Source organism: Aptenodytes patagonicus, chromosome 7, assembly GCF_965638725.1.
Source record: "Aptenodytes patagonicus chromosome 7, bAptPat1.pri.cur, whole genome shotgun sequence".
Lineage (NCBI taxonomy): Eukaryota > Metazoa > Chordata > Aves > Sphenisciformes > Spheniscidae > Aptenodytes > Aptenodytes patagonicus.
In genome coordinates this window covers 1,115,136-1,142,593 of record NC_134955.1, presented here as the reverse complement: position 1 = coordinate 1,142,593, position 27,458 = coordinate 1,115,136, and the positions used below count along the sequence as shown (strand labels likewise).

General features: G+C 47.3%; 2 protein-coding genes across 3 annotated transcripts in view; one reads left to right on the top strand and one right to left on the bottom strand.

Annotated features, from left to right (window-relative positions):
* The first annotated feature begins 6,279 nt into the window (after positions 1 to 6,279).
* Positions 6,280 to 6,855, top strand: INAFM2 (InaF motif containing 2). The gene has a single exon (XM_076343470.1). The coding sequence runs from the start codon at positions 6,406 to 6,408 to the stop codon at positions 6,853 to 6,855; it is 450 nt and encodes a 149-aa protein (XP_076199585.1). The 5' UTR covers positions 6,280 to 6,405.
* A 6,540-nt stretch (positions 6,856 to 13,395) lies between these two features.
* Positions 13,396 to 27,458, bottom strand: part of CCDC9B (coiled-coil domain containing 9B) — a 52,558-nt gene continuing 38,495 nt past the window's right edge. For both annotated transcript variants that reach the window (XM_076343636.1, XM_076343637.1), the window contains 3 exons: positions 26,031 to 26,088; positions 24,852 to 25,669; positions 13,396 to 15,710 (listed from right to left, as the gene is read on the bottom strand). In XM_076343636.1, coding sequence (XP_076199751.1) covers positions 24,884 to 25,669; positions 26,031 to 26,088 — 844 coding nt within the window. In that variant the 3' untranslated portion in view covers positions 13,396 to 15,710; positions 24,852 to 24,883. The remainder of the gene's footprint in view (positions 15,711 to 24,851; positions 25,670 to 26,030; positions 26,089 to 27,458) is intronic.

The window sequence follows — 27,458 nt, the reverse complement described above, 5'->3', positions numbered from 1 at the left end:
TAAAAAAAAAATTCACCCTCTTGGAGTCCTGCAGTTAGTGAAACGAGGGCAACTTTCCTCTCCACAAACTGATGTGTGAAACTTACAGCTCAGAGCACTGGGAACCCCTGGGACTAGAGCCACATTCCAGCAAATGGCAAGGTTTCTTATTTCAGTGAGTGCCCAGGGCACTGTCAAGCCACCCTTGTCAGCCTTTTCTCGGTTTCAGAAGTGTGTCATGGAAACAACAGGCCAAAGACAATTCATGTCACCTGGGAGAACTCCCTGCCTCCAGAAAGCTGACCAAGATCTGTCTCCACTCAACAGTACACCGAACCTCAAATTACACCAAATAAAAGCAGAGCTCCCAAAACATTGTGAACGCCTCTGCTATAAAGCTAGCCAAGTGGCTCTCCCCACTCCAGAGTCTGAACCATTGTCTACTTACAGAAACTTCTAAACATTAAAACCAAAACACTAAATCCTTTTCAGACATCCTTTTCACTCTTGAGTTTTCCGACCAAGGAAACATTCACTGTCCAAGGCTCTCCTGCAAGCAGGACATACTCTTTACACCATGCAGATGGTTCACAGCATAATAAAATGGCTCAAAATGGGCCTCACCGAAGTGATGATACAAGGTTGAAGCTGCTGATGCATCACTACCCTGAGCTACCAGCTTTCTGCCCAAGGCCTCTATCCTGAGCAAAACCAGACCTCTTGCTGTTACATCTCAAAGTCAGCACCACTTTTACTATCTTCCCCACCCACCCTATAACCTCTGCAGATCACTTTCCAAGACAGCGGGTTGTGCAAACTTCACTTACCACAGCTAAATCAGAAGCTGAAGGAATTAAAAGAACATCCCCAACCTCCCCCCCATCTGTTATTGGATTAACGAGAGACAGCACCTTCCCACATAAGACAGAGGAGATTTCAAAGCAAGAGGAAAATGCCAGAGAAGAGAATCCGATTCCCTGCAGGCTCCAAACGGGAGACTGGAACAACAGTGTGAAATAAGGCATATTTCCTTTAGAAGGGCAGACAGCAGAGCTTGAGAGACTGTCCCCTGTCAATGGCAGAGACATTCTCTAGGACAGGAGGTTCAAGCCTAGAAAAGTCCTAGCAAAGCTCAAAGCACTTCAGCCAAGAAAGAGATGAATTTAAACATACCTATGCCATCCTTTAAACATTAGGAAGCAGGTAGAAAGACCTCATCCATCTCTCCCCTCCCCGGCTCACAAATGTGACCAAGGAGACAAAATAAAGTTTAAAAAGCAACACATTTACAGTAAAAAAAAAAGTTACAATTCGTTATGAAGTCTACAATCTGCCTGTAGAAGTCACACTGCCAGAGGCAGACACCAAGAACAAAAACCAGGGCCAGAGTTCAGACAAGGGAGCGTATAACATCTTGGTAGTGAATTATGATTTTAGAGTTACACCAGCTAACCTAAGTGGAGTAATCAAGCCGCACACCTTGCAGAATAAGCTGGTCATTTGTAGGGCGTCACATCAGAGTGCCTCCTAATGACAGGGCACAGGAAGGAAAGGCAGAGAGGCTGCCTTTGCTGAATCAAAAGCACAGGAGCAACGGGACTGTGGGAAGCCATCCAGCCCAGCCCTTGTCCCAAGGCAGGATCAGCTGTGACATTTATCAGCTCTGACAGACATTAGTTCAGAGCACTTCAGGAGGCCTCCGTTAACAGTGGAGACTCCACCACCTCCCAGGCAATCCAATCCAGTGTTTCACTATTCTCAGAAGCAAGGTCTGTACAGGGGTAATATCTTAGGCCAATAATCTTCCCTTAATTAAGTCTTCTCTGTCCTGAAGCACTAGATACTATCCACTGACTCTGAACATGGGAAATCAATAATACAAGTTTATTTAGCTACATCCTTCAGGGTCCCTGGGAGAGCAAGCAAACATCCCATTGCAACAGGCAGCAGCAGAATTCAAGCAGTGCTGTTCAGTCAGGTAGGTGGAACACCAATTCTTCAACAATCTGTCTCAGCACTTCGGTTTTCAACTCAACACAGATGTAAGGCAGTAAGTAGCAGGCTCGTAAGTAAGCGAGTTTCCTAGTGGACCCTCAGACAAGAGAAGTAAAAAATTAGAGAAGCTTATAAACAACAGGACCCTGAAGAGTACGGTGTTTGGACTGTCGTGGGAGAAAGGCTAGATGTTCATGGGCTACACAACTCTCCTTTGTTGGCAGGTCCAATCCCAGGGTGCACCGTGTGCCCTTGACTCCGTTTATCTTGGGTGAGCGATCTCTTTTGCATTCTTCAGGCAAAAATCTCAGAGAAGACTGATTTGCAAGCTTTGTCTAGTGTCTGACATATTCACTGACTTTACAAGACCTCTGAGCTCTGCACCCCAGAGCTCTTTCTACACCACAGGAGCCTGCTCAACGCACAGCTTGGTATTTCTGCTAAAACTCAGAGGACAAAAAGAAAATATCATTATTGCAGCTCTGGCTTCCTGGCCCCCATTTGCCTTTATGGGTGGTTGTTAGCAAGGAACTAAGCTTAGGAACAGAAGTCACACGCCTTCTGGCAGCTGCCCGCACTTGAACAAAAGGACCTGGAGAGAAACTCACACCCATTTATTTGTTCACAGTTAAAAGAAAAGCTCACACCTGACTTTGGCAAAAGCCAACAAGACTTAGTATTTAATGAAGGCCAGTCTTGTCTTATTCAAAGCTGAGACAGCAGAGGGTTTGGCATAGAGGAGAGAGCCTTAAGACCACTGAATTTCTTTAATAATGTGGTAGAACTGTTGTCTTCTATGAAGGGTAAGTCCACACTGCAGCCAGGAGGCACACCACAGCCTGAATAACCAATGAATAAGTGCAATGTGGAGACGAAGATGCTACGCTGAAGGCAGAATGTCTCTAGAATGACACAGTTCGGTTTTAAGACAACTACAGAGCTGCAGTCCTGAGGAGTGAAGGGGAGCAAGAGAGCCGGGAAGGCAGGAAGGAGGGTAACTCATGTTGAATTATCTATTGCCACATTTTCTAGCTGGAACAGCTTTGGTTGCTCCTAGAACCTACATTCAAATGATACAAGGTGTAGCGGGATCTCAACCACACCACACTCACTGCCTTTGCTGGGACTGCTTCTGTGATGTTCTTAGCCAATCCAGTCTGCCAAGACTTCCACTGATGGAAAAGGAGTGCTATTAACTGTTGGATTTATAAACAGAGTTTTGGTGAGCAGAGGGCAAAAAAAAGCAGCACCAGTGAAAGAGCAGCAATCATTTGCACAGAGATTAAGAAGGATTGGCTTCCTTCCCAGGAGAGGGGAAACTAATTTTGGGGACATAGTACCAAGATATGCAGCTATAACTGCTTTTTATTACACTGATACCTACCACATCACTGTTACCTTCTGTGCCTATTTCCTGCATCAACCTGCTGACTCTTAAATACCCTTTATCAAACTCAACATAATATACATTTGAATACCTAGCAACACCGGGGCTCTCATTTTTGTCTACCACCTTCTGGACACTACAACAGGGTTGAGTTAAGCAGTGAAGGAGGATGTAGCATCTCCAAGGATGGGCTTAAAATGAGGGAAGACAACACGGACTAGACAAGCATCAGGCAAAAACTGTCAAGACCTCACTCAGCCCCAGAGGAACCGCCTGTATATGTCAGTCCTCTCCCCAAAATTCCAGAACTGGAATTGAGGAAGAGCATAGGGAAAGGACTCATGGCAGGTAGTAATCCATCGTCCTTTCACCAGAAGCAATGATAAATTGTATCAGCGGCGACAACAGAGATCACGGACAGCATAAGGGTTTGGAATGAACCGATTTCTGCACAGATCATTTGAGGAAGAACTGAGTGGACACAGACAGCAGCCCAGTGAGGCTCTGCCTCTGCCCATCTTTGCAGCATTCAACAGCAGGAAGACAAAGGCCAGCAAGGATGCGAGTACAGACCAGCAGCTGAGAGGACGGATTCAAAAACAAGCTGAAGATCTAAGAAGTTATGCTAGACAAAGAAAGTCCAAACTCAATCTTAAAATACTCTGTAGCACAGAAACTCTAAAGTCTTTGACCTCAAAATAAACAGCTCAGTGACACAGGTGAAACGGAGGAAAGGTGTGCTGAAGTCACAATCAAGTTACAGAATTTTTCTTTTAAGTGCAAAGAAAAGATGGAGCAGCAGACAGCTGGTGAATGAAATGCGAGAAGCAAGGGGAGAAGGGGTTGGAGTAAACACATCACCAAGAGAAAACAGCCTGAAAAATTAGTAGAAAATCCATTTTGTAGGAATTGCTATAAATCCACACGTACCGCAACTTAAACATATACAGCCCATGGGAATTTGTGTATAGAATCTACAGAACTAATACAGAAGGTGCATTTCTACAACTCAGGAAAACTCTGTCAGTAGGATGCCATCAGCTCATGCTATCCAGGTGTATGAAATTTAACTTCAATGAGAAGAATGCAGTCAGGTGTAATAAATCAGGGCAAGAGAGATAAGGAGGCCCAGAGAAAAGTGGTAACACCTACTAACAAATGTTTCCTAGACATACCAGGTTACAGCAACATTTCATGAAAATCAGTATTTCAGGAGGACAGAGCACATCATTAGCTGTAGTTCAGAATCAGCCACAGACTCACTCGGGTTGGAAGGGACCTTTAAAGATCACATAGTCCAATCCCCCTGCCTTGGGCAACAAGCCCCCTCTGCCCTGAACAGGCAGTGAAATCACCGCTACCCTTGCCAGTGCCAGCAAGGCAGCCACAGCAGGATCCACTCACTCCTGCATCTACACTGCACAGCCATGATTTTTATTACTATAGATGAGATTTTTGCTGAGGCCAAAAGGCAGAGGATCTCCAAAAGCAGCACAACATCACACCCTTTAGCCCTTCCATCCAGGCAAAAGCAGGGTCTGCATACAGAGCACCCCATGTCTGCATAGCTGCTCTCTTCCAAGAAGAGTTTAGTCCCCAAAATTCCTTCGCCCTTGTAAGAACAATCAGGTAGAGCTTTTAGTCAACACAATCCACCTTTTGCCAAGAACTACAGTTATTTTGAAGTTGCTCCATTTTATTCCCCAACATATTTTCTGCCCCAGTAGTCTTCCTCAGAGCTGCAAGCTCCACACTCCTTCCTGCAAAAACTCAGAGGTTTTCCCTTTTCTCTCCCAACCCTCCACATTTTTCCTGCTATTGAGAGTAAAAATAAAATGCCACTGTTAACTCAAGACTCAGTCACTCACTTCCTCTGATGCCTTCCTGGGTGACATCCATCTCTCCAGCTGCCGTTAGCCTCTTTCAGAACTGCAGCTCCTTGTAAACAAGAGGCTTTCTGCTGCAACGCACCTGACCGGCCTAAGATTTAAGGAAGGAAGAAAATTATTGTAAAAGGAGCAACAAAATAATTCTCAAAAGTAAACATTTTGCACCGTAAAGAGAAAAAAAAAAAGGCTAATCCATACTCTAGAGCAGCGTTTCAGCTGTCTTCTGAGTAAGGCAACGTAATGCTTTTGTAGGGGACTAACACATGGGGAGAATCAAATCGCATACGACTAACATCGGGGTCAACCAAATCCTAATAGCAACAGCACGGCTTTAGATTACCTCTGCAGGGCCGGGATCAGCCCCACCCAAAGGGAACAAGAACAGCCCCTCTCCAAAAGCCGCCGCTTAGCCGGGGCGTCCCTCCAGCTCCACCGAAGCTGCGGGCAGCACCGCGTACCCGCCGGCAGGGAGGCACCGAGGAGTAACTCATCGAGAAGAGAAAGCGGAGGGGAGGCTTCCGACCTCCCCCTCCCGCGCCAGGCCTCCGCCGGGAGCCTCCCTCGCACTCACCCCTCCTCGCAGCGCTCCCCGCGCTCACGGAGCCCTGAGGGCGAGCCTTAATTTCGGGCCGACTCGGCGGGACGCCGCCCGCCCTGCAGGCCCCGGGGGCTACCCGCAGCAGCGGGCCGAGCCCCAAGACGCCGCCCCCCGCTCAGAGGCAGAAGGGCTCAGAGGGGCTCCGGCGGGCGGGCGGGCGGGCAGACTGGCCCGCCCGCCGGGGTAACGGGGCCGGCGTCCCGCCGGACCTACGGCCAGGCGGCAGCAGCTCCTCACAGGCGCCCCCTCAGGAGCGCCCACCTGCCGCGCACGCGCAGCGGCCACACCCCGCTGCCGGCGCGGGGGACGTCGCCCCTTTAAACACAACCCTCGCCACCCCCGCCGGGCGGCGTTGCCCCTCTAAGCCCCGCCCCTCGCCCCCGCCCGCGGCCGGCGGTAGCCGCCGGAGCAGCGCGGGCCGCGGGCAGCGGCACGAGGCGGCGGCGCGAGCGGTCGGCGGCATGTCCTGAGGCGAGCGAGCGGGCGGCGGCGGCGGCGCGGAGCCGGGCTCCACCACGGAGGGGTCGGTGGAGCAGCGGGCCAAGGGCCGGGCCCCCATGAAGGAGAAGGAGGCGGGGGCGGAGCGGGGCAAGCCCGCCACTTACACCGGGGACAAGAAGGCGCGCATGGCGGCCAAGACCAACAAGAAGTGGGTGCGCCTGGCCACCGTGCTGGCCTACGTCCTCTCCGTCTCGCTGGCCGCCATCGTCCTCGCCGTCTACTACAGCCTCATCTGGCAGCCGGTGCGCGGCGGCGGCGGCTCCAGCCCCAGCCCCGGCCCCGCCGCCGCCAACTCCTCGCAGCCCCGCGCCGCGCCGCCGAGCCCCGCGGCCAGCCAGCCACCCGCCTCGCAGCCCGCCGGACCCACGCAGGAGGCTCCGCCGGCGCCGCCGCGGACGGGCCCCGACCCCGGCCTCGCCGAGACGGACCGCCCGGACGCGTCGCCGCTGCCGCCCGGGGCCGAGGCGGGCGCCGCCGCGCCGCGCCGGCTGCGCGGGAGCCCCTGAGGCCGCCGGCAGCGGTCACCCCCCGGCCGGGTGGGAAGACGGGCCCGGCGGACTGCGGGGAGCGGCCGCGCTTCAGCCCGGGAGGCCGGCGCCGCCCCGGGGGCTCTGCCGCGGCCGGGAGGAGGGGGATGGAGGCCGGCGGCGCGGCTGCCCTAGGCGGGATCGCTCGCTCGCTCGCCCCTGCGCGCCGGCCGCGCTTGGCGCTGGGGAGGCAGCACCGCGGCCCCCGACGCGGAGGAGCCCCGAAGAGCTCGGGCTGGAGACTGACCCGGCCCGGCGGTCGGCGGGGGAAGGAAGTATTTTTACTTGGTGGAACTGTGGTACCTTTTTTCCCCCCGTTTTTCCTCAAAAGGGAATTTTGTGGCTTCGTTTTTTTCCTCACCAGGGCTAGCTTCTCCCTTTGAACCTGCATTGAATTCCTGCGCTATTTATGCCCGTCTGTTACCTATAAAAGGATATCGGTGTCCACAATTCCTCACTATTTACAGATTCAGCTGGGAACAATATGAATTTAGAGGCTGTAATCCATTGTTTAAGTAAAAACAGTTTTGTTTGACAATGAGCATAAACTTATTTAAAAACATGTGAAAGGTAAATTGACTTGTTTACTATATTAAAATATTTTCCCAATATGAAAGTCTCTGTAATACGGTATGTTCTCTTTGGTGGTGGGAGGAGGATTTGGGCGGAATGTCGAACTGGAAGGACTCTGGGTAGCAAAAACGGTTTGCCCGCTGCAGTGGGTAACTGTGGCATATAATGTTGATTCATTTGTCATTGGTCTCCTTAGGTGAGGCTGGAGAAACCTCCGTACGTGCCTAGCTCCTGCTAATCATGGCAACTAAGCACTGGTGATGGAAGAAGGTTTGATCTTTCCTGACAGAAGCAGGTGGAGCGCTCGCGGTGGGCGCCGACGGGCAGCTGCGGCGGTGTGTGACGCAGCCTGCTGCGAGGTGCTTGGTGGCTTGTTCACCCGTGCTCTTGCCTGCATGGGATGGCTGAGCTTACAGACCGTCGTGGCACCTCGGCGGCACCCTGGAGCCGGTACCATCAGGAGGTAGGTCTGTGCCAGCCAGCTGGTGATGTGACCTGGGCGGGCTCTCCTCCCAGCTTGATGTTTTCCTGCCCTGTAGCCTTCAGAAATGCTCCGCGCGGCCCTGTTCATTGACGAGCAGCGCAAAAAGGCTGGCCTTCCATCACTGTGGGATGCGGGCTGTCAGCTAGGAAACCGTAAGACCTGTGTCATTCTGAGCAGCTGCTTTTCAGATTGATGGTTTCGGTTGAATGCCTTAACAGCGAGGCTGCCAGGCTATTCTGCGTCCCTGTGAAATGATCCCTGGAGTTCAGATTTCCTCTGCTGAGGGATAAAAATGTGCTCTGATGTGGTGTACGTATTTCGGTTGTGCATATCACAAAGGTATTGTAAAATACAGCACTTGACTTTTTTAAAGTTGGGAGGGAAAATAGCTGTTTCACACCTAAATCAGTATGCTCTGGTGGTGTTGGGTTAAGCCTGTGTCAGCTGGGCATTTCCTTTACAGCAACTGTTAAAGGTAGAAACCAGGAGCAGAGGGCTTCCAGGAAGAAGTTAGGCAAAAGGAGGGAGTGGTTTGGGTGTGATCTTCCACCCTCCTTTTCCATTTTCTGGAGAGTCTGTATGTTGTTAATGCGCTAAAAAAGAGGGCTAGCTGGTGGGAAGGAAAAAAGACCACGCTCAGTCATTTGAGCCAAAAGCGTGCATGTGATCATTGCCACCTTTCTGCGGGGCAGGTAGAAGAGCTGGTGAAGGAGCTGAAAGCCCAAAGCTGCCGCTGTAGCAGGCGGCCGCCCTGCCACGCTGTTACCTCCTGAGCTGCTTCTAAACTCTTCCTATTTACCCACTGTGGTGGCAGGACCGATGGTATCCTGGCAGCAGCACTGGATCGTAGCTTTGGCCGGACGGTTGGCTGGGTTTAGCCCCGTGTGTGTCCGTTCTGTGGCAGTGGGTGATTTTGTTCCCTCGGCAGTTCTGCCTGCAGCGTGTTGATACCTGTTCGTGGGGCTGCCAGACGCGTGCAGTAGCTCTGGGTCCTGGCGATAGTGATGCTGTTCGCTCTCCTTGGTATACACCTCTGGTTGTAGGGGGAAAGGCTTTCTGCAGCTCTCTAAGGGAGAAATGAGTAAAAGAGAAACAAAACGGGCTCGTTGCTTGGCGCCAGTTGAGTTTAGTCTGTTTCTTGACTCTGGTACTAAATGTAGAACCAGTTGGGAAGCGTCTCTGGGAGGGACCTTGTGTTTAACTTTTAAAACCTTTGAAGATAAATAAAAGCTGGCTGGAATTACACAGATGCTGGGATTCTCTGGTCCTGGCCTGCAGCTCAGAACTGGCGAATCAACAGTGGCTTTGAACAGTAAATCCAATGTGTGCTGGATGTACGTGGACTCCTGGCATTTTTCACTTTAAATACAGTTGCTCTCAGAAGACTAATAGAGCATGGCTGCGTAGAGCAGATGGAAGAGGAAGTGAATTGAATTAAATGGGCTGCATGGCCCTCTTCCAACGTGTCATGTAACTGCGGAGAGATGCCTTGTATTCAGGAGCAGGAACAACTTAAAGCTTTTCACCTGGTTTTGTGGTTTTGGTGGCAAAGGATCGCTGGAACAGTGACAGTGTTTAGATTTATCAAAGGGAACAGACCCCTTGCTGATGGTTGCCTCCCTTTCTGGTGCTAAAAATAGTTGATGAGCTAGTACTAAGATGGTTGTGGCTGTCTTCATTCCTGTATGAAAGTGCAGGCTTGATGAGTTCCCAGACTGTGTTTTTGCATCTTCTCCTCTGCTGGCAAATTGAGATGTAAGTGAAACTCTTCTATTTCTGTCCCTGTTACAACAGGCTTTGGAGCATCCTGTTACTTCGCTACTGTTGTACTAAGCATGCAACGGGGGGGAACTTTGCCTTGTAAAGATGCAGAAGGATTGCGGACTGCTGGCCTAACAGCCAGGGAGCTCTTGTGATTTGAAGAGCCTTGGTTCCCAAAGCCCTTTTGGACCTAGATTCTTCAGCTAAAATCTCTTCTACATCCTTTCCCTAGCCAGGAATCATAGTCCTCCAGAGGAAAATATGTTCCCCTTGAGATACTAGTTTCCAGCCTGCGATGAGCCAGTCTCTGTGCTTGTTACTCTCTTCATGGCTGGCTGACTGAGAAATCGGTGACTAAGTGCACTTGGCAAATAAATCTGGTAACAAAAATGGTTTGTCTGGACTGGTTTCTAGGTGTAAGCTAACTTTTTAAAATTGAGGGTACTAGGGATTTCTTGGTAAGTAGGTTGGCTGCAGTAGATAACAGCTGGATTGTCATCTTGGGCTGTGAATTTTTGTGTTATGTTGCCATCTTTGTACTGACAGTCATCTGCATCTGAACATAATTTTTTAGTGCCCTAAAATGCTGCGGTCACCAGTCTCGGGTAAACCTGAGGTTCAAAAGGCAGACTGTCTTGTTATCTCTCGTATTACTTCAGCTCCAATTCAGTCTTTCCCTTCATTGCTCCTCAAAAAAAAAAAAAAAAAAAAAAAAAAATCAGTTCACTCAGTGTAATTGTATCAGGCGAGATAAGGCACAGGCTTTTGTGTTGCTTCCTAGATAGAAATCGCTGTAGCCTCGTGATTTGTAATGTTATTTCCTTGGAATTGCTGGTAAGGGTTATTCCCTTTACACAAATGCTGTCCTGCATGTTCCTTGCAAACAGACCTGTGTCAGATTTCCCGTGTGTGCAGATCTCTGTGAAAGGGAGTTGTCTGAAAGTCAGTTTGGACGAAGAAGATAATCAAACACGAGTGAAATGTTGGGTCTTAGGCCTTTTGCTTTAGTGATATAAGGAAGTTAACAAGAGCCTCAAAACTTCAAACTGTGGGATGCTCCTGTAAAAGCATGATGGCTGTAAGAATATGGTTGGAATAGTGGCATCTGTGCTTCTATTTTTTTACTTCAGTTTGTTACTGATTAAACATGCTAATAATTCTGTAATGCCAACTTTCCTCCAAGCTTTGAGTCTCTCTGTCATTTAGGGTCCGAGTTCCAGATTTTTGTCCTCTAAGAGCCTTAAAAAAATTGTGGCACAGGGAACAGAAGTCACCGTACATTTGTGCTTCAGGTGCAACTTAGTTCTGAAACGCGGTGCCAGAACGCGTCGTTGTCAGGTGTCAAGGGAAGGTAAATACCACGGTAGCTTTGATTTTCCAGTTCCTAATCACAGTAATGGCTTAAGAGGATGGAGGAGTAGACCAGGTCATGTTCTGCTTTTCCTTTCTGACCGAGAAGAGTCTCGTGAGGGAAGAATCAGACTTCTTGTGAGAAAATTTCTGCTAATACTGCCTCGTCCAACTCTCACGTGACAACGGGTGACCCTCTGTGTAACGCTGCCTTTGCTTAGATCCTTACAGAAGGATTTGAACTGCAAGCTCTGTCAAATGGAAGCGCTCCCTAAAAGGAGGAGTAATAAGTGAAGAATTATTACTGATGTCCAGTCAAAGGTGTATCTAGATCAGAGGATGTTTTCTTGAACCTTCTTGGTTCCTTCCTTGCACGTAGATGCCTTTGGGCTTACGCCTATTTATTGACATGCAATACTTGCCCTCTGCCTACACACGCTGCTCTTGTCCCAGTGATCTCAATTTGTTCAAGGAGAGTGCATCGTTATAACTCATGTGCAGAGGTATCAGAAGGAAGGGAAATAGCTGGGAAAAAAGTTACTGGAGCATGTAATACAGTGCAGCAGCTGGCTCACATTTTCATCTTCTAAAAGCTACCTTTTCCCAATGCATGTTCTCTCGTGGTCTCAACTGATGTAATGCATACCATCGTAATCCCAGGTTCCTGGGACTGGGCTGTATTTCTGACAAGGAAGGTGGTGGTATTTTTGCTCCAGATCTTGACTTAATTCACAAGTGTAGGTGAAAAGCAGTCTTGTGGTGTAGTCTTGATAACAAAATCAGTGGCTGCTTCTGGGCATTGGGGATCTCCTTCAGAGAAGTCAAAACTAATCTCAGTGGGCCGCTCTGGAAAGGGTTATGCGCAGGTGAGTGTGTTACCGATGGCCGGCTGCGAGTCCTGGAGGTGCTGAAGTGTGTGGAGAGGGGAATGGTGTAAGAAACAGTCATACCCGAGCTGCAGCATAAAGCTAAGGAGGTGAAGCTTGACTTCTGGCTATTCCGCGTGTGTTCGGAGGCAGTTGTGGGAGAGCCTCGTATCTGGTCAGCTGTTGTGTCACTGCACTAAGCTGCTGTGATCAGGAAACGGCTGCGGAATTCCCAATGCTTTGCCGGCCAGTAGCTGCTGAGTCTGTGAGCCTGTGAACTGGACGAGCTGTTGCTGTACAACCATTCCAAGGGAAGGCAGCAGGCAGTGTTTTGAACTTCACAGCAATGCTGTACCCTGCTCCTGCTCTGTGCCTCTAATTGACTTAAAAAGCTTTCCACGTAACTTAAAAAGCACAAACTTATTACGCACGTAAACATATTACGCACTTAAAATACAAAAATTTCTGACTAAATGCCAGTTTAGCTTCAGGCTCCTACGCCATTTGCAACCAACTTATCTGGAGGGGAACCGGTGTGGAAAATCAGTAATGTTTCCGTTATTTCTACTTCTAGACTCTATATAGGGCTTTACTTGTTAGTAATCTGTGCAGTATGCTTCTGCTGTAGGTATTGGACTTGATGAGATAGGAATGGAGAGCTAGAACTGCTGTCAAGATTCTATGTTGTTGCCTCCTGCAGGAATTGGCTTGGTAAAGCTTTGGAAACGGAGGTATCTCCAACTTTATCCAGATGTATTTTTGTCCTTGACTTGAGGCTTTTTAAATTGATCTCTCTATGCAAGAGTTGATTGACCAGTCTGAAATCAATTTGGATATCAGTTTTAGCTACAGAGTTGCTGTGTTGAAACTGATGGTAAATTTTGCCAACTAGAAGAGTGTCTAGCGGCAAGCTGTTCCTTTGGTGTAAAGAAAAAGAGGTTTTCTGCCTGAGAGTCACTGCTGCTTTCCTGTTGTCTGGAACAGCTGGAATAACTTTCACAAAAATCCCTGAGCTACCAACCACTGCCGGGAGGAAACAGGTACTTCTATGGGCAGATGAATTTGCACTCTGCAAGCTGCCATCGCATTTGCTTGCAAGAAAGGTGCTGTGGCAATGAGAAGGCTTTGATGCCTCTATGAAAAAGTGAGCCTTGTGTTACGATGCAGGCTGTCGTCACTGCAGTGAGCTTTTCGGGTGAGTTAGCTGAGCTAGCCTAAGAGTTAAGCGCCTTCCTAAGGGGTAAGCAAGCTGAATTGGAGCTGTTGCTCTAAAAAGCAGAGATTACTGATTCAATTCAAAAAACTCTACATGTGGGACTGAGAAACACTAAGAAACTGGAGCTTTTTCCTCATTACAACTTTTATTTCATATAAATAATCCCTCTACATCAGGTTTTTCAAGTTTTCAGTCTTTCTCTCACTGTAAAGAAGAAACAGCTAGCCACAGTTTTCTGAAAAATTGCAATCCAGGCACCAACCAAAGTGCATTCCAGCAAAGCGTTAATAGGCAGGAAAAAATTACCCTTACAACAGGCACTATCTGTACAGTCCCATCCCTGGAGCTTGGTACAGACTCAGTCCTTCCTAGGCATCATTAAATGCAAAGTTACTTGGATTTGCAGGAGAAAAAGAAGAGGGAAATGGGGGAAAAGTGTCAGTTTTCCTTTCAGAAAGGAGCCTAGGGCAGTAAGGTAACAGCAACAATTGCAGTTGGGCTTTTTATCTCTACAACTAAGTGCTGGACCAGGGGCAATGTAAAAGTTTCTGTCTACCTGGCTGTGTGCCTGACTGCTGCTGGGGTGCAACAGGCTCTTGATCCGAGACTGTATTTTGCACGGGCCGTGAGGCAAGCCAGTTCCTGGTATATGCTGGTAATGACTCAGGCTGACTGGATGAAGATTGAGGTCAGTGACCTGATGTAAAAAATAATAACAAATTAAAAAATTAAACAATTGTAAGCAAGTTTTTGAGCCAGTCAGATAAGGAAAATCAGCCTTTAACAGTGATGGAGAATCTCCAGGACCTGGAGCAGTTTTACAATCTGGCTTTTATCTGTTCTTTTATCTGTTGGATAAGTCCAAATAAACCCAGTCTGAGCTTTGGTGGGGTGAAGATGTTTCTACTAATAAAACATGAAAGCTGCACACTCTGTTTCTGGCTAATGCCTGGTCTGAAGCCAGCAAACTTTCCTGAATTTGGCACGTAGAGGGAATTCCCAGGCTTGTCCTTCATGAGAGAGGTACTGTGGATCTAAGTTATGTGGAAAAACAAAATGTTTATCTGTGCAAATATTAGTTTATTAAAACAGCGTACAGTATTTCAGTCCACACACGCCAACCTTATCACCAAGGCAGTCTGCCATTTTGGTTAGCGAATGCATCCTGCAATGAAATCCAATAAATCTCCACGCCTATGTGTCTGCACGTACATTTACTCCTGCATCAAGTTTTAGAACAGCACTTCAAAATGAGGGCGATACCCTCTCTGCTTTGTCATTCAGAAGTCAGAAATTATGTTGTGTTATTCCTTGTGCCTGCTTTCTGCCTTCTCCTTAATTGGTAGCCATATTTCAGCTAGGTCCTAGTTTGCTGTGAATCTTTTAGCTGCTTGGATTTCCAAGCAGCTGGCATTCTTGCTCATTTATGCTTGTAAATGCTCATCCAGATCCTCGATTTGAAAGATGTCTTTTAAGGCCAGGTCAAAATGTCTGCATGGCAGCTTCCAGGGGAATTGCTGCCCTCTTATTCAAGCACAAGGCTATGAAAGGCACAACCAGGAAGGTGAAAGCATTTGATAGGAAGCCTTAGACCTTCAGCTCCACTTTGGCCTGGGTTCTGCTGCCGACTCCTTTGTGCAGTGTGGTGGAGAAGGAAGGTTATTGCATTTGTGCTGTCCTCCTCCTTGCCCTGCGTGGCACATAGAGCTGCAAGTATCTCCAGTTACTGTAGCCTTCCTGGTCTTACGAAGCAGGCACGGTGTTTTGCTGAGCTGCATGCATACCTGTTCAACCTAGCAGCCACCTTCCTTAGAAAAAAGCACAGTCTCCTGATGTGCTGAGTCAGCCGCTGCTGCTTGTGCCCTACTACATCTAAGAGGAGGAGGAAAGCAAGCTTTGGAAGGATGAGATGCTGTGGTTGATGTGTGCTTGTCAAAAGCACCTGCGCCCCACAGTGTAACTCGAGAATGCTCCATCGCCTTTGTGCCCCGTGACCCATGCAACTACCGTACATCTCTGCCAACACTTCAACCGCATACAAACCTCTAGTGCAAGAGCTGCTCTGAACGCTACTTCTTCATCCACCTACTGAACTACAACGTAACGCCTCTCACCCTGTCTCCTAATGCTCCGTCAGTTGCCTGTTTGCACAGCCCCTGCCGTCCTCCCCGCACATGCAGTTCCCTGCCAGCCTCTGGGGGAGGAAACGGGTGGGGTGCCCAGAAACCTAAATCTTAACTTTAAACAGAATTAGTTATTAAATAAAATAAAGTGCATCCAGTAGACATTTCATTGGCTTGCCACACAGCTGCAATATATGCAAAACAAATACAAAAGAAAAGTGACGGTGTTTTCTTTGTAGGTTGGGAGTGTGTGTAGCCTTCCCGGTCCTTTGGCATACGGATAGGAAAGGGTGATGCTGAAACTGTGAGCAGGGAGTGGGGGGTGGTGACGGGGGACCCCACGCATCATGAATGGGTGCTGAAGGGCACAGGGCAGGTGCTGAAAGCTGATTTCATAGAAGATCAAAGAGTGAGGACAAGCTTGTGCTCCTCTTCTCATCCACCACCTTCAGCACGTTATCCTGTGAAACAAGAGCAGAGATGGCAGCAGGATTATCAGTCTTTAGGGAACTGCTGAGCAGTAAATTAAAAATGTCTGCTGAGTTTCAACCTGACCTTCCTGCATGGCGGGAGCTGCTTGGGGGGTACCACCGCCTACCTGCCAAATCCGATGGGAGCAATGGGGGGGCTCCGCTGCCCAGGGATGAACTGAATGATTGAGTCTGGATGAAACACACTCCCAATCCTCCTCTGGGTTAGATAAGACTACTTCACTCTCCTTTTGTCTCAAGAACAATAATCTTTACATGGTTTTGTGTGTGCTTGTGCAGCACCTGGAGCAACAAGAGGAGGGGCTGATTTTGGGTAGGGCTTTGTGTCCCCCTCTTGTGAAACCTGGCCTGGGGTTGCAGCACTTGTGTTCGCCAAGGGCAGATGGGTGTATCAGCTTTTCTCTAGTGAAAACGGTAAGCAGTGGAGCCTGCTGTCCTGTAGCTGCCTCCAGACCTAGATACATTGATTTTAATTGGGAAAGGCAGACTTTTTTTTTCTCTGCAGTTGCCAGATGCTTGGGTGCTGCTCAGAATTGCTGAGCTGGCATTTTCCTGCATCCATGTTTAAATCCACAGATCTGCCTTTTGCTGATGCAGATTTCAGCACCCAAAGCTCCCAAGAAAGGGCAGAGGGGGGGATATAAAAAGAAAAACAGATGAAATACCATAAAGGCAGGAGAGGCGATAGTAAGCTTGGCTCGCATAAAAAGGAAACCTCTAAAGGAATCATTCAAGGACACAGCCACGGATATCTAATACAGAACTGCACTGAAATCATACCCGAGGTACTGAAATAATCAAGACTATGTACAGCTGAGAGGAGATTCTAAGACTGTTGCTGGAGACATTTTTCATTGTCCTGTATGTGTGCAATGGATGGGGTTGGCCGTATCCTGCTGCCGAGGGGGTGCTCAATGCTGCAGCAGCACACTTCTGGGATTTAGCGCTATTGGGAAGGGCCAGGAAGCAGATTTTCAGAGTTGTGCTTGGTGGTCCAAATATTGTAAAATAATCAGTTTTACAAGTCTGAACTGACTCCAGAGCTAGCTCTGTTTATTGTTAATCTATTTTATTAGTAATGGTTTCAAAAGCCTCTTTGACAGCCCTGCGCTATTAGTGCTGGTAGACAATTCTCCTTCCTATTTTGCAGTATTATCCTTTCAATACAGACACCACCTTTCTGTGCATGAGTGAGTCTTTACAGCCAAGACACTGGTGGGCTTTAAAGTCATTACTTCTCTTAGTAATTAGACATAGTGATTAGCATGTCTCTCATTTCACACTGTATCCTCTTTTCCGTGCATAACTCAAGGGCCGGTCAGAGATTTAGCAAGCTCTGCGCTGGCGTGACTGTTGTGAGTCGGGGCTCAGGAGAGCGATGCGGCTGTGTGCTGCCTTTGACTCTGCCATCAGCAGCAAGGGGATGCAGTGCCAAATTTCACTCCATGTGTCACTGTCACATGAGAGGATTAATGCAGATCGCTGGTGGACTATCTCAAAGGCCCCATCTGCCTCACATTTCCCAGCCTGACAGAGCCTGGCTGGACATGGGATGTCACTGGGATGACTTTCACAGCCAAGCCAACAACAGTCCATTGTAGGACCTACCGTTAAATCTCATGTCATGGGGGTGGATGTACATGAAGTCCCTTAAGACTGCAGCTGAATGTAGCTGATGAAGTCTGGCAATTTGGCCCTTCTTCCTTCAGCTGAGATTAGCACTATCCATCCTCTGCTTGGGTTGGAAGGCATCATTTTCTTGGGTCTGTCCTGGGGCAGGTCCAGTTACCAGAGACAATTTTGTTCTTAGTGGACCGCTCAGACAGTCTCATGAAATACCACAAGGCAAACTCAGACATGACATGTAAGGACCATCTGTTAGACATCATTATACCAGATTTTCTCACTTTGCTTTTTTTAAATGGAGAGATATATATATATCAGCTGTTCCAACATACACTGTAAGGCCAGAAAAAAGACCAGTAAGATCATGAGACCTCTTCTACCTAGCACAGGCCATTGTACATCCCTGAATTAATTCCCATTTGAATTAGAAGTGATTTCTTTAAGGGGAAAAAAAAAATCCTAATCCTGTCTAGATTTGCCACTGGTAGAAAAATTATCACACTGCACATTGCACTGTGCAGTTATCACACTGCAACCCTTGATGAGCTTAAATATGTAAAGATAGTCTTTGGTGAAGATTCCTGTTGGAGTGGTTTAAGATATTTTCATTCTCTACAGTCTATCTCTTCCTTCTCAACAGCAGAGCTGGCAGAAAGAAAGGTGTGCCTGTGCCCCTTGCATGGCAGACCACAGTGTGGTGCATTTGTCTCTAACTCCTTTTCATCTGGGGTTTACATTAAGAGGGTTAACACAGGTGGCTGAGGTATGGGCATGTGCTCCCTTCTGCCAGCTCCGAGGTAACAGCAACAACTGCAGGCTACAAGAGCAGCTCCATTTTCAATGTTTAGAATGGCAACAGCTTGCCTGTCAGAGCCCTAAATTATGTTTAGACTTGTTAAGCTCCAATAAGTAGCCATAAGGAAGTATCGGTGCTCCAATGACTAGCTTTGGTCTGTGACTCTCAACACATTAACAGCTTCTAATAGTTCCTTCTCTCCTCAAGTCACCCTGACAAACCAAAGAAGAGACAGAAGCTCTTGCAAAGTGCCAGAGAGATTTAGGAGTAAAGAGCCTACATTTCCAGACGGGATGTGTACACTAATTCTTTTGGGTGTCAGTGAAAGCATCTGCTTTGATAGTGGTCACCAAATTCAACAGGAGCATACACAACTTTGTCATCAAATTCATCCTGTTGCTGTCACAAGCACCATGTTACCTAATCCCTGCCAAAGCATGCTGGTCAGGCCAGCCTCGAAGGTGACAAGAGTTCCTGCTTCAACCATGGCATGCTTCCAAGTCATCTGTCCTCTGCCAGGTAGTAACCTTTTTCTGATTTTCCCATATTTATTCACGGGCTTCTTCGATATATTGATTCTTGCACCAGCATTGTTTTCTGGCTTGAATGTTTCTTCTCGTTCACTGGTCTTTACTACCCCACTGGATTTATAGAGATCATGACTCCATCTCTTTCTGCCTTCATTTTGCTAGACTAAACAACCATTCCCCGAACATCCCTGGAGTCCTTCCCTGTGTTTCTTCAGTCCAAGTACATTTCTCTTGAACTATTCCCACATAATCCCTGTGTTTTCCAATGTTAATAGTATTTTCTCATGTTGTGCCATGGGAAAGGCTTTCCGTCACTCCAGGAGTATGAAGATAACTGCATCAAGTCCTGTATTAAGCCATACGACTGCCTAATTCTGCATGAGGACTAAACTCTCCGCTTTGGTGATACGTGGTGCTAAGATGTGCTCTGGGAATTTGAAATGCCCATAGCATGATGGTGGGCTCCGGAAGGTGTTGTGGGCTGCAGGAAGGACCAGCGAGGCTGACACTATTCCAGTCAAGCCCTTGAGACCTCAGCCTGCCAATCCTAGGCCAACTTCCAAGACATAACATCAGATGGTATATTCTTGTCTCTTGAACCTTGAGGAAACTGGTATGTTCTTCGGTAGCTCTGTAACTGTATTAAGAAGTGTTGGTTTCTGCTTGTACTGCTTCCTGCACCAACCTTTAGCACTGGTTTGCATCAGAAAGCTGACCCCTTCTGACCTCAGGCCTGCAGCGCACAGGCCCTGCCTGTCCCACTCCTGTTTACGTCAGCCAGAGCTGCAAGGTCAGATCCCTGGAGCTGCTCTGGAAATCTACCCCCAGCTGCATTTTCTCTAAAGATGTTAAGATTAATTTTCTCAAGAGAATTCAGGGAAAAGCTTCTGTGGTTTTTGTGTATCGTTTACTTCTCTGGGACTTGTTGGACATTCTCCAGGGATTCCAGTCCTGCGCTTCGGGTAAATATTTATTCCTTGTTATTTGAAGCAAAGGATGAAAGCCCCACCACACTCTCTGCACAGCATCTCCAACTGGTTTGAAGGTGATGGAGTTTTTTAGTGCCATAAATAGACATTAGCAGTGGAAGCTGTGAAACCCACATGGTGGCTGCTTGCTGCAAGGAGCTGCTGTTCTGCAGAAATGGATCAGCCGTGTCTGCGGTGGGGAGTGAAATCTGCACATTAATGTGTCTGGGACATGGGCCCCACAAAGCCCAGGAGCAGGGCAGGTGGAGAGCATATTGTTATCACCAATTACTGATGTCTACTGCTGCTACAGATACCTGCTGTGCTTTGGGACATGTGAGATCTGTGAACAGAGGGCATGTCCCTGGCATCAAGTTAAGTGACCTGGTACAGGATTTTCTACTTGATGAAAATTCCACAATATAAACTTTTTAATGGAATGATATTTTTACATTCCTTTTGGGGTTGATAGGTTGTATTTTGCAAAATCATACCATCTGTTTCAATGCTGATTTTCCAAAAATTGCACCATATCAAAACTGAATCATCAGTATTTAAAAACATAACATTAAAATTTTCTGGTTTGAAAAGGTTTAACAAGGGCTCCACTTCGAGTTTTATGAAATACGGAATCTTGAAGCAGACACACTTCTGGTACATGCATGGCATTTGTCAAATCTGTATTTTTCACAGAAGAAAAAAATCTCACTGGGAAGTTACCTACTACCTCCTGGCAGGAAATTATTAACCAGTCTTGATAACCCATGGCGGTGCATCCCTCCAGATGCTTCTCCTTAAGGCTGGTCATATCTCATGTGGGTCCCGATTACAATAATCATCTTCCTTTTTTGCTTCGAACTCTCTGTCCTCCAAGACAGTAGTCATTCAGACTCTGTATAACTTGGATTCTCAATACAGACTTCTCTCATGTTTTCTGCCAGGCACTTCAGGGCATTCCCTGGTATAATGTCCACTGGTTACATGGACACAGAACACAGTAAATGTTTCCAGCTGGCCTGGACTTACCACGACAGAGCTGCTCAGTACCTCCTGGAGGCTTGCATAACAACAACCCATTTACCTTGCCACATGAAGTCCTTCATCTACAGAGAATTTGTGTTACCATTGTTCACACACCACAGGGTGAAAAACACCCCCTCCTTCCCCTGCTGCAATGGGATAATCTTGTAATTGTGTTGGCCTGACGTCAGATCAATACAATTAGGCACGGATGTCTGCAATTCAGTGTAAGCATCAACTGTTAAAAACTATACGTGAGCCACCAGCCCACAGTCTCTTAACTGGATTATCAGCCATTCACTCAGGACTACCCATTTCTTAAAGATTATACTCAAGTAGTGAGAGGAAGCAAATAAGTAAGGTGGTTTGGGCACCTGAATTCATGGTACTAGACACAAAAGGAATAAACAAACTTTTAATTTTGCATTCTAACAAAAAAGTGCAGCTCTTTGTTTGATGCTTGATCTTACTGCTCTTTTAGCTTCCTGACTGATGCTCTTTTCCTGGTTCTTGCTAAACCTAGCTCTGCCCGATAATGCTGCACTTTTTATTAGACAGGCTGAAAAAGGCAGAATCATTAGCCTGCCACATGTGGTTACATTCATGAAGGCACTCCAGCAGATGTAGTGATGTTTCCCTTGAGGATGGCCACACCTATCAAGTCCCTTTGTGGGCCATATGCAACGGCTTTGCTGAATGCAGGTTTCCTATGGGTTGCATTTTGGGCAATCCTCGCCCGACAGCAAGGAGTCAGCTGCAGGCATCGGGCTCAGTAAGTCAAAAAACCAAATAGGAAAACCCTGCCAAGGATTCAAACGCACCTCAAATGGGGGCAGTCCTGAGGGATCTGGTTCTAAAGTATTGCTGTGAAATAACACTTTAGGGAGAAATACATGAAGATAAAATAGAGCTTTGCAGCTTTTTATATGTACTGTGGTCTAAAACTAATCTGTCAGTAGAGCACTAGGAAATAGAAGCCAAGGGAGAAGGGAAGTGACTGTTACCAGCCAGTGGTTATTTATGACTGCCATCTGTGTCATTATGCAGCCTGTCATGTTGATTTGGGAACTTCAAAGCAGCAGCAGGAATAGACACAAGACCTTTTCGCTCCAAACACACTGACAACTTAACTGACTTGAGCCAAATGAGCTTTTGCTTTTTTGGTGGTGGTTGTTGTCATTGTTGCTATTTTGTTGCTCCTAGGAGCCCTGCTATCAAGCCATGCAGATGAACTGTTCTGGTTGTGCTGAGCTAGTGCTAGAGAAATTCAGGTCTTGCATGTTTTTTGTCTGCCAAGGCATGTTCCTGACAAATTGGACACAGGGAGCAGACCGTTAAAGACAGGTCCCTGTCTTCCTCTTGGCTCTTCTCCCCACTACAAATAAATCATGGCAGAATTCACTCTGTCTGCAAATGTTCTTGTTTGGGAAATCCAACCCTGATAGTGGCCTGTCACTGGTGCAAAGGGAGAGCTCAACTTGCTTTGTGGTGACTTCAGCAGATAGGAGGTGACAATGATGCCCTAGAACATCATTAAAGACTAACAGCCAAGCAGCACTGATGCATTCATTCTCTAAATGCTCCTGCAGTCGATGGAATGAAAAAAAAAACCAAACCCAAAAAACCAGGAGAAACCCATTGCTGAGATAGGGGACACAGAAACTGCCTCCCTGGCTCACCCTGGCACCTCCTTGGGTGCCCTGCCAGCGAGAAAGTCAGAGGCTTCAGAGGAAAGTGCAAGAAACCTTCAGATGAAACCATCACAGACCAGTGTGCTCAGAGAGGATAAGTCATTATGTCTTTACTATGAATTAGTGATTGGTGATGATTGCTCTAAGGACTAAAAAGAATGAAAATGCATTCTCTCAGTGTAAGATTTGATGTAGCTGTGCCTATTCCTGTGATCCTAACACAAGTCAGCACTGCCACTTTTGGTTAAAGGCCGACTCTCCCTAAGTGACCTGCCGTCCATATCCTGCACAGGGGTCCCCTGAAATCTGAAGCATCTCCTAAATTAAAGGAAATACTAGAAAAGGAAAGCATCTTGCTTTAATTTGTCTGCATCAAAAGGTGGTATCTGATGGTGAGTGCATAGTTTAGGCACACCTGGAAACTCATCTTAAACTGTTTGGGAAAGAGAGGAAAGTGAGGCAGGAGCATGCTCTCTTGTGGGGGCATGATCAGGCAAGGGAAAATGAGCATTGCAGATAGGAAGGAGATAGATGGGAAGGCAGGGAGGATGAAATAGTAGAGGGTAACTGGGACACCAGCTAACCCCTCATTTTCCCCTGGCATCACTACACTTGGTGTTTCTCAAGCAATAAATATTTTCAGAGAGCAATACCAGTCTCAGGTTCCAGCCTAGCCAAACAGATATGTGAGTGCTTAAGTGCAAACACTAGGTTAAGCCGCCTTCTCTTCTCCAAGACATAAGGCTATGTTTATAATTAAGCCTTCCATAATGAATTCATTGAGGAGGGATGGAGTGAAGAGCCATGCTGAAGTGGACTCAGGGACCTATTATCAAACCATAGGAATCTCCATTGCTGAGATGAAAATGGACTACTGTAATTTATTGTTTCCTCTTAGTTGGTGTCTAATTAAAGTTATCCTGAGTGAGAAAAGTAGTCATTAATTCCTTCATCCTCTACTTTGGGGTGATTTTTGGTAGACTGGGGAGGCATGGCCTGGACAGTAAACTTCCTCTGTGTGCATCCAGGTGTCTCTTAACATTTTCCTAAATGCTGTTGGAATTAATTTCCCTCACTTGAAGGAATTTTAGTTCAAGCACAGAACCAACTCCTGCTGATTCTTGGTGTTTTGTCTTTTTTAAATGGCTCTAACGCTTGCGCTTCTCCATGCCTTTTGTACAGTATTGGATTGTAGTGAAAGTCTTTTTGTTAGCAGCTTAACCACTTCATCCCTAAGCTCATTTGTACCTCTGGGATGAACACTAAGCAATACCCGGTGACAAGCTGCTGGGTCGGGGCCTGAAGAAAAGCCTGCTAGAATCAGGGAAAGGCGCTTGGTGGGGGTGATCTGCCTGCCTAGCTCTGAGCAGCTAATTGCCTGAAGTGCCTACTTACGGAGTATAGCTGCTGCCTCTCTACTTAAAGGATAGAGGCAGGAGTATCCTGAGAGCAATTCAGGTGTTAGGCAAGCTGGATTGCATTCTGGAAGTGCTCATCTCTCTCCTTTGAAGAGAAACGAAGCCCAGATCTTAAGTTAGGTGCCTCTGTGCTCAGCCTGAGTTTTGTGGAGTGAATTGCAACCTTACTGCCTAACCTGGTGGTAGAATCACATCTTGACTTACTGGCCTGATCTAGCACCTGTGGGTATGACATCCTGATCTGTGTGTGACATTGCCTGGGAAGATCATGTCTTGCAAAGGTAACTGCCAAAGAGCCCCTACACTCTCTCCTTGCCCCTTCCTCCTAATTTCTACCTTACTATTCTGTCTGTCATACTTTCTTCTTTCTCCTGGCTTTTCTTGTTCTGTATTTGCCTTTCTGAAAGAAACTTCTTTGCTTGGGTAAAACCTGGAGCATCACTATGTAACCAGATGTGTTCTTCCTCCTTTCTGTTTGGCTCATAGGCCTTTTCAACAGGAACCACCTTTGTATTTATACACTGCCTTGCATGTTAGTTTACCACATGTATAATTCAAAATGTAGCTGTAGCATTCACAGATCTTGTACTGGGAAGAGAATCCCACATGCAGTCGACCTTCTTCAAATTACTGTCCACAAGGTGGGCCTCTATAGCTTTGCAAGTGTTTTGGGAAAGGGACCATAGAGACCTCAAGTTATTCTAGTTATGATCACCCCAGAGACAGCAATAAATTCATCCTGCTATCCTTTCTGAGGTTACTCCTTCCCAGCAATAGTTTCAGTTTGTGCCCTAATCCATGTCACCAGACTCAGCAGTCCAGTTTTCTGTCCAAATTTTCCTGTCTGACTTTCCATTGTTTCCCCATCCACTCCAGGGCAGGTCTTTGTGATGCACAGATTTAGACTACCCGAGGGATCCATATCACTGTTAAATAACACTTTCGGATAGTTATCTGGTATGATGCCATTACAGCCACAGAAAATGAGGTTGTGGATCTGTACTATGACTGAGAGCGTTAACAAGATAACAAACACCATGGGGAGTGGGGTCAGGAACTCACCTTCTGTCTCAGGCAAGCTGGTACAATCTTTGCTAGTTGAGAGTGTCACCACTGTCCTTGTCCTTGCAATCCTCAGGCTGGTCCCCTTCCCTGGACTGTGATTTTGCTGTGTCCTGCTCAGACGCAACAGTCTTGTCAGAGTTGGCTTTCCTTGGGGGCAAAGGGTCTCCTCTGTGTTCAGTGCCTTCAGCATCTTCACCTCCTTTCAGTGCAAGTGTTTGCCCCTGAAGGGCAGTGTCTTGGGTCACTTCCTCGCCTGTTTTTCTCACCAGCTGTCCTTGACCTGCATCCAGTCTGTCTCCCGCTGCCATGTCAAGCTTTCCTCCGTGGCCGTTTGAAGAGTCCTCAGTGGACTCCTGTTCTGAAGCTGTGTTTTTCTCTAAGCCAGCTCCATCTAAATTCACGCCCATGGGCAATGACAAGGTCTCCTCACTGCTGTGCCTGGTGGCTTGCACAGTGCTTGGAGGGCTGCTCTGTGAAGCAGTGCTGTTAGTGCTCTCCTTCTCCTGAGAGATGTCAGCAGTGCCAGGCTTCCTATTAGCATCTTCCCCAACGCCTTCCTTACTTGGCTTGGGCCCTGGCTCTGAGTCACCTCTGCTGGCCACAGACACCTCCACGCTGAAGCCCTTCACTCCTCTCCGCTCCTCCTTCTGGCCATTGTGGGCAGACTGGACCTTTCCACTTCGTAGCCTTTGTGACGAGGAGGCCCCATGATCTTGGAGGCTTGGCTGTTTCACCTCCTCCTCCAGCTCAGCTGTGCAGTTCTCTTCCACCCCCTCCTCACCTTTGCTCTTCCGCTTGTCCATACCAAGGCTCCTCTGAGAAAAGGAGGAGATATTTAGTTCAGCTTATTAAAATACCAGTATACAGTATTCCTGGTCTATGATGGCTCTCAAAACTTGAGGAAAAATTTGCGGAGGCCATTAAAGGACATAAAAGGATGTAGGTGGAGAAGAGAAGTGTTCAGGTACCAGAATAAGTGGGGTGGTTGTGCTGACAGAGGGTCAATGCAAGAAGTGAAGTTGCTCTCACATCATGCCACCTGGAGAGTGCTAACGAGGCATACATTTACCCCAACAGAGAGGTCTCCCAGCTCTGCACTGGCTGAAAGCCTCCAACTTTCCTGATAGTGCATGTTTTGAGAAAACTCAGCAGACAGTATTGAACTTATGAACTCACCTGGCTGTCAAGGTCATCCTTCAGAAAAGACATGTCCTCGCCTTCTTTTGAATCCCATCTGCCAAGAAAAAAAATAATCAGAATTTAGGCCTTCAAGTTCTCATATGGCAAAGCCACTCTCCCTGCCTGACACTTGGGTGGGAATGTCTACCAGGGCCATGCATTCCGTGTCTGAGCCCCTTGACCAGGCAGTGAGAGATAAAGGTGGCAGACTAACTGGTCCAGTTCCTTTTGGCACCTGCAAAGCACTCAGCCCATCCAGAGACAGTCATCTGAGACTACTAAATCTTAATGAACTGGTTGTTATAATTCTAAATGTAATGAAAACATAAAACCCAATTGCCAGAATAGACAGTTGTCGTTAGACTAATAAGATACACAGTTTGCTTATGCTGATGTCTGCCACAGTCTTGTCCTGCTTGCCTGACAGTGCCCAAGTGTCCCAGATCTCCACAATGGCAGACACAGAGGCAGACGATGAAGGATAAAATTGCTTTGAAGTAGCTTGGGAGGTTGGAGACATGGACACGTGCAAGCAGACTGCAAGAATGGCCATAAGGATCAGGCTGAAGGTCCAGCTAGCCCAGGCTCTCTTCCCCTCTCAGCATCACTAGCAGACACTTAGGGTAGATTTTGGGAAGACGGCAAATGCATTTAACACCTCCCCAGTACCCTACCCAGCTTCCAGAAATGTGCAACTCTGGGATTTCCTGAGCCTGAGATGGTATCTCTGTGTTGAGTCATGCTTAGTAGACAGTCTCTTCCAAGGATTTGTGTAAGTGCATTTTGACCCCATAATAAATTTGCAGCAGCTACAACATCCTGTGCCAGAGCGCCACAGCTTTGTTAAAGGCTGCAAGACAAACTGCTTTCTTTTGCTTGTTTGAATTTGCTAGGGTGAATATAAATCTGAATTTGCCCATGCAGTGCTACTGGGCAGGGAGGGGTCTTAATAACCCTTACCTTCTTATATGTGTGCCTGGTGAGTTATATCACACACACGAACATTTTATATATATATATATACACACATGTATAATATACATATATTTCTCCTTACCCCATACTCTTAAAACACAACATGTGCAAACGTGTGTGAGATTTAATTCTTCTCTAGACATACTCTGTGGGGCTTACTGGCCTCTTCATTTGGCAAATTTGGGCCAAGATACAAAAAATGAAAATGCACATTGAGGTGACTGCAGAGTCAGGCATTTCCAGAAGCAAATGTGTTAGTGACCCCATGTGCCCTTGTGAAAATTGTGTAGGAATTACCATCACAAGCTCCACCATACAATCACATTAAGCTGCTTCACACTGTCTTTTTATCTAGCAAGGTCCTTAGGGCAGGAGCGAATTGCATTTGCAAGCACCTCAAGGCTCTCTCAGAGTGTGGAGCCGGGTACGGTGTCCTTAATAAGCCAGAGA

Excerpts from the sequence above, each read along its gene's own strand:
- INAFM2 (XM_076343470.1), top strand. The coding sequence starts at position 6,406 with ATGAAGGAGAAGGAGGCGGGGGCGGAGCGGGGCAAGCCCGCCACTTAC.